At 61.7% G+C, this 10,480-nt stretch overlaps 2 protein-coding genes across 2 annotated transcripts in view; both read left to right on the forward strand.

Annotated features, from left to right (window-relative positions):
- CHLRE_11g476600v5 (uncharacterized protein) overlaps window positions 1-4,742 on the forward strand; it is a 7,383-nt gene extending 2,641 nt beyond the window's left edge. Inside the window, exons 7-16 of the mRNA XM_043067637.1 lie at window positions 374-599; window positions 829-953; window positions 1,240-1,301; window positions 1,756-1,824; window positions 2,185-2,310; window positions 2,576-2,651; window positions 3,006-3,071; window positions 3,258-3,323; window positions 3,523-3,593; window positions 3,852-4,742. Of these exons, the coding sequence (XP_042919642.1) occupies window positions 374-599; window positions 829-953; window positions 1,240-1,301; window positions 1,756-1,824; window positions 2,185-2,310; window positions 2,576-2,651; window positions 3,006-3,071; window positions 3,258-3,323; window positions 3,523-3,593; window positions 3,852-3,984 (1,020 nt within the window). The 3' untranslated portion in view covers window positions 3,985-4,742. The remainder of the gene's footprint in view (window positions 1-373; window positions 600-828; window positions 954-1,239; window positions 1,302-1,755; window positions 1,825-2,184; window positions 2,311-2,575; window positions 2,652-3,005; window positions 3,072-3,257; window positions 3,324-3,522; window positions 3,594-3,851) is intronic.
- A 637-nt stretch (window positions 4,743-5,379) lies between these two features.
- Window positions 5,380-10,480, forward strand: part of CHLRE_11g476650v5 (uncharacterized protein) — a 16,320-nt gene continuing 11,219 nt past the window's right edge. The window contains exons 1-10 of the mRNA XM_043067638.1: window positions 5,380-5,800; window positions 6,446-6,516; window positions 6,801-6,895; window positions 7,371-7,420; window positions 7,737-7,855; window positions 8,340-8,443; window positions 8,822-9,054; window positions 9,357-9,444; window positions 9,729-9,799; window positions 10,147-10,266. Of these exons, the coding sequence (XP_042919643.1) occupies window positions 5,507-5,800; window positions 6,446-6,516; window positions 6,801-6,895; window positions 7,371-7,420; window positions 7,737-7,855; window positions 8,340-8,443; window positions 8,822-9,054; window positions 9,357-9,444; window positions 9,729-9,799; window positions 10,147-10,266 (1,245 nt within the window). The 5' untranslated portion in view covers window positions 5,380-5,506. The remainder of the gene's footprint in view (window positions 5,801-6,445; window positions 6,517-6,800; window positions 6,896-7,370; window positions 7,421-7,736; window positions 7,856-8,339; window positions 8,444-8,821; window positions 9,055-9,356; window positions 9,445-9,728; window positions 9,800-10,146; window positions 10,267-10,480) is intronic.

Here is a 10,480-nt window from a genome sequence, read left to right on the forward strand (position 1 = left end):
TCTCTCTCTCTCTCTCTCTCTCTCTCTCTCTCTCTCTCTCTCTCTCTCTCTCTCTCTCTCTCTCTCTCTCTCTCTCTCTCTCTCTCTCTCTCTCTCTCTCTCTCTCTCTCTCTCTCTCTCTCTCTCTCTCTCTCTCTCTCTCTCTCTCTCTCTCTCTCTCTCTCTCTCTCTCTCTCTCTCTCTCTCTCTCTCTCTCTCTCTCTCTCTCTCTCTCTCTCACACACACACACACACACACACGGGCTTTCGTTTCTTTTTTTAACACACACACACACACACACACACACACACACACACACACACACACACACACACACACACACACACGCATGCCCTGCCCTCCCCTCTTGTGTGTCCTGTATACCCCCTGCAGGGCACTACCCTGAACCTGGACGCCGCCGGCCCCCACCGCGACCTGTTCTGGGCCATCCTGGGCGGCGGCGCCTCCTCTTACGGCGTGCTGCTGGGCATCACCGCCAAGACGTACGAGGCCCCCGACCAGTTCATCATCATGAAGGTCTTCCTGTCCATCTGGCCCACCGGCCTGACCAAGGACCAGGCGCCCTCCGTCTTCACCCGCTTCCTCACCAACCTGACCTGTGAGTGCGTGTGTGTTCGATTATTGGATCGGGTCCGCTGCTGCCCATGCACGAGCAGTCGCTTGCTTGCATCCCCTGCCCGACCTCTCGCCTCATGCACCCATGCACCTGGTAGCCGGCCCGCATGCTGACACGCGCGTGCGTGCCGACCCCTTTATTTTACCTCGTGTTTTGCTGACGCATGCGTTGTGCCTTCCTGCCGCCCTCCCGCTCGCTCCATCCCCCGCAGGGTACCAGGCGCTGCCGCCTCACATCAGTTGGCAGCTGGACAACAACCCCGCCGAGCAGCGCGTGCTGCTGCAGATCTCGTACACCGGCCGTACCACCGTGGACGTCGCCACTGAGGAGCTGTCGGTGAGTTATGAGTCGGTAGTGCCGTACGTACGTTCGTACGGGTGCCGTACGGCGTGTGTGTGTGCGTGCGTGGGGTGGGGCTCGTTGGACAGTACTGCGACAGGACAACACCAGCATTTGCGTGTGCAAGGCGGCCGAGATAGGGGTATCTGGCGGCGCCTGAGGCCCTGAGTGTCCGTGGCTTCGTTCTTCCTGTGCGTGTGTGTGTGTGTATGTGTGTGTGTTTTAAAGCGGTGTTACATGTGTGTTTAACAACAACACTGTCTTATGTGTGCGTCCCGCCCAGGGCCTGGTCGCGGAGTGGACCGAGGCCGGGTACTTCCAGGAGCACGGCGTGGAGGGCTACAGGTGCGGGTGTGGGAGGGGGGGGGTGCGGGGTGGGGGTGGGGGGGCAGCGGCGGAGCGGGGGGCTACAGGTGCGTGCACGTGGGAGGGTGGGTGCCGGGGGGGGCAGCGGCGGAGGGGAGGGCTACAGGTGCGGGCGTGGGCGGGTGGGTGCGGGGGCAGCGGTGGAGCGGGGGGCTACAAGTGCGGGCGTGGCTGCGTGTGTGTGGGGCAGTGGTGGAGCGGAGGGCAGGGAAGTCACGTGCGCAGGAGGCCTGCTGGGCGGAAGACTTGGCAGCCGGCATGGTTACCCACTGCGCGTCATGCGTGCGGGCGGCGTTATTGTTTGTTGTTTGTTGCTGACCAACCCGCTGACGCCCCCGAACACCTACCTCCACCCCCACCAAACACGCCACATGACAATGACGTGACTGTCTTTGCGCTTTGCCTTCCCTCTGTGCCCTGTGACGCATGACAGTGACGTGGCGGACTTCGCAGTGAAGAACTCTGGCGCGGGGCCGCCCATCCGCCGTGTGTCCCAGTCCATGTGAGTCGAGCGACAGCAGGCTGCTGCGGCGGCACTCACGCACGCAGAACCCGTACTAGCTGACAGCACGCAGGCGCCCAAACCCCCCCTTGCGTGCTTGCATGACAGATCCCAACTCGGCTGCTTTGGCCCTGCGAACTTGACTCTGCTGCGATGAACAACTGCTTCCACGCCTCCGCCTGTAAGCCCCTGTTTCTGTGCCGCCGCCTGACATGCCCTACCTGCCGCCGCCTCCCTCTCCCCAACCCTCCCTAACCCTCCCTAACCCTCCCTAACCCTCCCTCACCCTCCCTCACCCTCCCTAATCCTCCCCAACCCCCCTCCCTAACCCTCCCTCCCTCCCTCCCTACCCCTCTGCAGCTACGTGGATGCCAACCAGGACGCGCTGGACAAGGTGGCGGCGCTGTGGGAGACCCTGTACAGCGACGCCTACATGAGCCCCGTGGGCAGCGACCCCTTTGACGGCGCCTTCAACTTCTGGGCCCAGTGAGTCCCCTGCCTGCCTGCCGCTCCTGCCGCTCCTGCCCTTGCTCCTGCCCATATTACTCGCGCTAATCATGCCCATGCCCCTGTTTGATTGCTCATGTCTGATTGCTCATGCTCGCCACCGCACTGCTCCGCATGCGGGCCACGCCTTTCCCGCTCCCGCGTCCTGCCTACCGCATGGCAACGGACCCAAACTCGCTCTGACACACATATATACACACACATATACACACAAACACAAATTGTCGCGTCCCCACCTACACAGGTACCGCTACGGCCCCGGCTCCTACGCCGGCAAGGCCCCGCACGTGGCTCGTGGCATGCGCACCGCCATGATGGAGGTGGGTGGGCGGTTGGATCCCGTGGTGGGCTGGCGGATCTCATTGGCGGGTGGTGGTGAGCACGACGTGCATTCCTTGTGGTCTGGTGGTCTGGTGGGGAAGTGGTGGGCTGGTGGGGAAGCGGTGGGCTGGTGGGGCGGTGGTGGGCTGGTGGGGCGGTGGTGGGCTGGTGGAGAGGCGGATCAACGGATCGTACAAAGCAGAGGACTGAAGAGGTTGGGCTTGCAGGTCCGCACGTGCCTTTGCGGCTTCGCCTTCGCCACCACCATTCCACACCGAGCCCCCACCCACTCTCCATTACTGCTTTGCTTGGCTTAACGGTCCCCCGTACATACGTTGTGATTGCACGTGCAGATCGCGCACGAGAACGTCTGGATGAGGCAGGCTGACGACTCGTTCCGCGCCGCCATCTCCAACGATGTAAGTGCAACCATGGGTGCCGGCGTTGTGTGTTGCCTTCTAACTTGTTCTGTCACAGCCACTGTGCGTGTCAGGGAAAGAATATGCGAGTCGGTGTGCCGAGTGGTCTTCGTCCCAGACCGCTGACCAACCAACGAACCGGACCAAGCAACCAATCAACCAACGCACCAACCAACCACCCCACAGGTCAAGGAGTTGATGGAGCCCTTGGGCAACACTAGCTACCAGAACCACTGCTCGACCTGGGCCGAGGTGGGTTGGCAGTTTCTTCGTTAGTTGCGTTTAGTTGCAGTTGTCCTTGGGAGTTGGACGGGGATGCGGAGTGTGGAGGAGAGGAGAGCAGGTGTGGATTCTAGCGGCGCACGAGCAAACGATACGTGTTTTCACCCGTGTGAGTTCTATTCAAGCGACCTGCATTGAAGCGATTTTCCTGAATGTGTGATTATTGCAGTACAACGTGTACGTGGACTACAAGACCCGTTTCTACCAGAACTGGGAGGGCCTGACCGCCGTCAAGAAGAAGTGAGTGGCGTGTGCATAGGTGTGCGGCCTGGCCTGGTGTGATGTGTGATGTGGTCTGGTGTGTAGCCTGCTATGCTGCACATGCAGGCACGCAAGCGCCCATGCCCGCCCAGCACTGATCGCTGGTGCTGCCGCTTGATAGCTCCGGACTCGGGCACGCATCCTGTTCCCACGTACACGCAAATAATATGGCTCACACCACACTAACGCGCGTCACACTCCTTCCACACCCCTCATCCCCTTCCCTCCCAACCGCAGGTACGACCCCTGCAACCTGTACGTTGTGCAGTACGGCCCCGGCTGGGACCTGCCAAAGGCCACGTGCGGCCTTTCGACTACCTCGACCAAGCGCCCGCCGCCCAAGCGCCCCCCTCCCCGCCGCCACGCCTAAGCTGCAGCGGCAGCAGTGCAGAGAAAGTGTGCAGCGCTTGCGGACTGATGCGCGCTTGTAGCGCCCCACGCGGAAGGGCGCGTCACACACGTGCGCGTGCACAGATGGCGCCGGGTGGCTGTGCTTTCCAGGGGTGTGCTTCGTGGGTGTGCTTTCACCTGGTGCTTTCTTTAGCTATAAGGAGCTTGCTTGCTCGTAATATTTGGGTGGCAGGATGCTAGCAGGATGCCGTGTGAGGTTATAGGTTATCAGGAAGGGGCGCTGCTATTGCTGCGCAGCAGTCGTTGAAAGCTGTGCAAGCTCTGTTTGAGTTGATCGGATAAGCCGCGCTAAGTGAGCATCTCGCCGTATCGTACGATGTTTGGGTGGCATATGGGCATGCCTACTCGCCAGTCTGTTATTGGCGGTGCCGCGGTGGGCGAGGGGGGGCGTGTGTGTTTTCGCGTGTGACAATCTCACCATGTGCCTGTGCCCGCCCCCACCGATTCATAAGTTGTGTACAGCCATTTATCCCCAACTGCTGCATGTGCACGTTTTCGCTCATTTCCCTTACGGGGCACAGCGTTAATTGCCCCTGTCACGCACTTGGGCTAAACCTTTTTGTTGAGCGGACTTGTCATTCTTTCTGTTGCGCCACTCTGCCTGCGTGGCTTTGGGACCAAAGCCGGGAAGGTTGTGGTTACCAAGTGACATACTTCCAATCACGCGGACGCGGTGTGTGTGAGCCCAGCAGGCAGGCGTTGTAACACGCACGTTTTACACCACTGTGGACTCGGGTTTCGGGAGGGCTCGCATCTTGCCGTTTCGGCAGGGAAACGCCCCAATAGAGCGCATACCTCAGTACCTGGATGAATGAAAATGCATAGCCAGCTCTTGCTTGGCGGCATGTGCGTGCGGATGCATGCGTGCGATACATTCTGGAACAGCAGGCGGACAGTGATGCGCAGGACCGTGGACCAGGGAGTTTGTGTTCGTGGGTGCAAACTTTACAAGTTGGGGAATGGCAAGGGAGCTAAGATGGGAAATGTTGAAGGGGTCAAGGGGCTGAATTGCAGAAGGCCCCAGGGAGATGCACATTGGACGGAGCGCGACTGGGAGTGTGGGGCTATGCGGGGGAAACGCTGCTTGAGGGATTGGGAAGGTGCATTTCCATGAAGCCATGAAGGCACGAACCCGAGAGATCCGGGGATGCCCTGGGCCTCAGGATGTCGGGCGCGGATGTGTCCCTGGGCCCCCGTGCGTTGCACTGCGAGTTGAAAGCCTGCGTGGGGCTGGAGCAGGACCCGCCGCGAGCGCTTGTGGGAGGACCTGGAGATGGAACTCGCACGACCCATGGGCACGGGGCCCTCCGCTCTAATTTCGGAGTTTTCTGACCGATACAAACAAATTAATACTCACTCATAATTTGCTGTCGCAACAAAGCAGGTGCTTTCCGCTGAACTCAAACCCCCCCCGCCTGGCACAACGAGCTGCAGCTAAAGCTGGCCTGTCAAGTTAGTGGGCGTTGGCACTCCCAGGCCTAATGCTAGCGAAAAAGCATTACGGCATTAAGCAACAGCACTGCGGCTCGTTGCGAAAGCTCGCAGCGCCGCGACAGCCCGCGCGCAACAACTTAACCTTCCACGGTGCCGCCACTCAACGCCTAGGACTGGAGGATTCGGCCTCCTTTCCGCAATGGGTTTCTGGTCAGGCGGGCACGGCCATTCTTCGGTCCGTGGCTTGCTCGGCGTCGGATGCAAGTGCTGCAAATGCCGCGCCAGCCGTGGACCCGGGCATGCTCATTATCCACTACGTGCGGAAGGATCACAACTATAAGGTTAGCGAATTGAATTTCGCATGCATCCCGGCAGCATCGAGGGGCACGGGGCGAGGGGTCTTAGGGTTTCGGTACCGGTTGCCGCCACCTCCGGGGCCTGCATGGCACTCGGCCATGAGCGGCGTTGCATGCACGTGTATGGACAGGGTGAGGGGAATAATGCGGAGATCGCTGTGTGCCTCTTTCTTCCTGCGTTTGTGAGGCGTGGGGGCTGGGTGCTTGTTGAAATTGTGTTGCCATGTTACCATGTTGCCAGGGAGGGCTGGCGAAAATGGCTGGGACCGGGGACCGGCGCACCCCAAAGCCACGCTGTGTCCTGCAACGGGCTTCTTTGACGACAGCCAGAGTAAATAATTGTGTGTATCTGAGAATCCACACGCGAGTGCGGAAATGGGGTTTACGGCAGGCCTGCCGTAAACCCCATTTCCGGGCGGGCGGCCTCTCGGACTCCCCGACTCCCGGACTCCCGCTGTACCCTTCCAGATGTGGCCACACCCCGCCTGCTCCCACCCCGTCTCTAAGCTCCTTTGCGTGTCGTCAACGCTGCCCCGCCCCCCTCCCTCTTTCCTCCCTACGGTCCTCCCTTTCCTTCCTGCTCACGCTCCTCCCTTCTTTCCTTTCCGACCGCTCCTGCCCCCGCTCCAGGGCTGGGGCTTGCACGTGTGGGGCGACTCCTCGAGCTGCACGCAGTGGCAGCAGCCGCTCAAACCCACACGGTGCGGCGGGGTGGGGAGGCGGGATGGGCTTGGTTGGCTCAGTCAAGTCACATTTGCAGTACAAGTGCCCCTGAACCATGAAGCTCGGGGGGTATGGATCAGAGGGGAGTTCTTCTTTCACCGCCCCCAGTGAAGCCGTAAGCAACAAGAGACGGCGGGCTGGGTCGAGGGTCGAGTGGCGGGGTCGAGGAGGGTAATAGCCAAAGTGTAAAGCCCCAAAATCGCACACACACATCTTTCGTTCTTAACACACAAGCAACAAAGCACTCCTCTCGTTCTCGCAGTGTGACGGAGCGCGGGCTGGTGTGGGAGCTGCCGCTGCGGTCCGGCGCGCGGAGGGTGGGGGCGCTGGTCCACAAGGGCGAGCAGAAGGCAGCCAGTGAGTCGGTGTTGCTGCTGCTGCTGCTGCTGCTGCTGCTGCTGCTGCTGCTGCTGCTGCTGCGTGGGTGTGTTCGTGTATGTGTTTGGTGTCCTTGGGTGCGCATGTTGTGTGTGTGCGTATTTGCGTGTGTTTTTTGGTGTCCTTAGGTGCGCACATTGTCAGTGTAAGAGAGAGTGTGTGTATTTTGCGTGTGTGTGTGTGTGTGTGTGCGTGTGTGTGTGTGTCTTTGACATTTATCATCAATTCATTGGGGATGAGACGAAGGGCGGGAGGCGCCCAGGACACAGCCCACGCCAGAGGGGGCGCAAGAAGGGACCACAGCAGGGACGGGCTGGGTAGGGCCGAGGAGATATGGCCTGGCGCGAGAGAAAGCGAGATGAAAACATGGTTGCGAAGAGGATATTAAAAATATGGATCTGTCTGGTGCTTGTCTCGTGACGGTCACAATCACCACACGCACACGAACACGCAGGCGGCGAGGTGACCATCTCGGCCCACGGCTCCACCATGTCCGTGGACCAGGTGCGTGTGGGGGTGGGGGGTGGGGGCGCTACGTGTGTGTGTGTGTGTGTGTGTGTGTGTGTGTTAAAAAACGAAACGAAAGGCCGCCCAGACGACGCGTGTGTGCGTGTATGTGTGTGAGCTCATGGGAGAGGTAGGAGGAGGCAGCGAAGGTCTGGAATCGAGGTTTGCAGCAAAGATTGAGGCGCGAGGTTTGCGCAACCAGCCCCATCGCACCCCGCCCAAGGGCCGGCAAACACCCAACCGTGCCCTCACCCGCACCCAACCGTGCCGTCACCCTCACGCCCTCACCCTCACACCCGGCCACGCCGTACAGGCCACGGGCGCCGCCGTACAGGAGGCCTGGCTGGTGGGCGCGGAGCAGTCGGCCTTCGCCTTCCCGCCCGACATGAGCCGCATACCCGCCGGCTCCATCAACAAGCAGGCCGCGCACTGGTGCGTGTGTGGCGGCTGTGTGTGTGCGTGACTGGGCGTGTGAGACTGGGTTGTGTGTGTGTGTTTGTGGGTGTATGGGTTTGTGGTGTGTGTGTGTGGGGGGGGAAGGGGCACAGGGGCAGGGGTGGGAGTGCAGGGGCAGGGGCAGGGTTTGGGTGGCTGTGGTGGTGGTCTGGTGGAGGAGCCAGGCCGGCAGGCGGCTGGCCGGCAGTTGCATGCACAAGCCCATGTACAAGCCCAACTTGTTGAATCGTGTCCTGGCACCGGGGTAAGCGGTCCGGTATGTGGGGGAGAGGGGTTGTTTTCAGCCTTTCCAGTGCGAAGAGATTTCAGAGACCGGGGGTTGCGCGGCCTGTCTGTTGCGAACGCTGCCCTGTCCCCTGCTGTCCCCCCACCTGTGTATGCATGTTTGTGTGCGTGCGTGCATGTGAGCGTGACCGGTACCGACCCGCCCTCCCCCCGCCCTCCCCCCGGCCCCCCCCAGGGTTTCCCCCGGGCTGCTGCTGTGGCGCCAGGCTGCGGAGGACGTGGTGGGGCGGCGGCGCTTCCGACTCCACTACAGCCGCGCCGGGTACATGCACATCACGGGTGAGGGCTGCGTGGGGCCGTGGGTCGGCGGGAGCCTGCGGGTGGGCGGGCGTGGGGATCGCTGCCGCTGCCGCGAGCGGGGGCGGGGGCGGGATGGGGGGGGCGGGGGTGGGGGGGCGGGGGTGGGGGGGCGGGGGTGGGGGGGCGGGGGCGGGGGCGAGGGTGGGGGGGGGGGACATAGGGTGTGCCGCGTCATGCCTGCCTTACAAAACACGTACCACACGCGCCCTGGCGCTTATAAAGGCATTACGTGATCGCACACACTGGCACACGCACACGGCCGTGTTATTGTTCTTTACCACATGCACGCGGGCTTCGTTATGTTGCTTTTTCAACACACGCACACACGGACACGCACATGCGAACACGGGCACGCAGGCGCGGGCGTGCAGGGCGCCGACGCCAGCTGGGACCTGGAGCCGCAGCCGCCCGCCGCCGCCGCCCCCGGCGTCAAGCGCTTCCCGCACCTGTACGGATGTACGGCACTGGCGGTGCCGCCGGAGGCGGGCGCGGCGGCGGCGGCGGCTGAGGGCGGCGGCATCCTGACTGGCCAGCTGCTGGTGTCGGTACACGACGCGGCGGGGGATGCGCTGGACGCCACGGGCGTGCAGGTGCGTGTGTGTGTGTGTGTGTGTGTGTGTGTGTCTCTATGTGTGTGTGTACGGGTGTGTGTGTGTGTGTTCTTTAGGGTATCGTATGCGTATTTATAAGAAAGCGTTAGCATGAGGGAAGGAGACAAAGTGAGAGAGTCTGCAAGAGCATTAGGGAAAGAAGTGAGAGAGAGGGTGTTATGGGACATAAGGCAAGGAAGCATGCACGAGAGCGTGCACATGCCCACAATCCCACCCCTGTCCCCCAGACCACCACCTGCCGTACACACACGCTACCTGCCTGCCGTACATCACCCCCACAGATCCAGGGTGTGTTGGACGAGCTGATGTCGTACGACGGGCCGTTGGGCGACCACCCCGACGTCGGCGGCGACGGCCACAGCATCACACGTGGGTGGCGGACAGCGGGGGGCTGGAAGGGGGAAGCGGGAGGGGGAGGGGGAGGGGGAGGGGGAGGCGGGAACTGAAGCGGAGGCGGAGGCGGAGGCGGGAGCGGGCGTGCGTTCGCACTTGTTATTATTGGCAGGTGCCGCCGCGTGCACATACACGGTTTCAACTCAGTTCGGCTGGGCACTTGTACGACACACACGCCGCCCCACTCTCACTTTTTAAAAAGTAATGAATGTACCAATCTTTGCAAACAACCCCCCGCCCACACGCCCCCCCCCCCCCAGTGTGGGCGCCCACGGCCCAGAAGGTGGAGCTGCTGTACTGGGGCAGCGCGCCGCGCGGGGGGCAGCCGCAGGTGAGTGGGCGCACGCGTGTATGTGCATGTGAGCGTGTGTGAACGTGTGTGTGTGTGTGTGCGTGTGTGTGTGTGTGTGCGAGGTCGCACCTGCATGTTTCAGACATGGTCCTGCCTCACACGCGCACAACGCACGCGCACATACACAACCAGACTCCAAACGGCAACACATAGGCAACACGGCGCACAGCACACACGACACACAGCGCATACGACACACACACATACTGTTCTGCGATCTTCTTGACCGTGTCACGTGTTGCTTCTTCTCCTTACCGGCGTCACAAACCACCAACTCACCGACCCCACGGCACACACCGCACACACCGCACACACACACGGCGCAGGTGCACGCCATGTGTCGCGGCCCCTGCGGCGCCTGGTCGCTGCGCCGCCCCGCCGCCTGGTTGTGGAGCTACTACACCTACCGCGTCACCGTCTACTGCCCCTGGACAGCCCGCATGGAGGTGCGGGCGCCGGGGGGGGGGGCAGGGGCAGGGTAAGGGGCTGTGCGTGTGTGTGTGTGTGTGTGTGTGTGTGTGTGTGTGTGTGTGTGTGTGTGTGTGTGTGTGTGTGTGTGTGTGTGTGTGTGTGTGTGTGTGTGTGTGTGTGTGTGTGTGTGTGTGTGTGTGTGTGTGTGTGTGTGTGTGTGTGTGTGTGTGTGTGTGTGTGTGTGTGTGT

This window comes from Chlamydomonas reinhardtii, chromosome 11, assembly GCF_000002595.2.
Source record: "Chlamydomonas reinhardtii strain CC-503 cw92 mt+ chromosome 11, whole genome shotgun sequence".
Taxonomy (NCBI): Eukaryota; Viridiplantae; Chlorophyta; class Chlorophyceae; order Chlamydomonadales; family Chlamydomonadaceae; genus Chlamydomonas; species Chlamydomonas reinhardtii.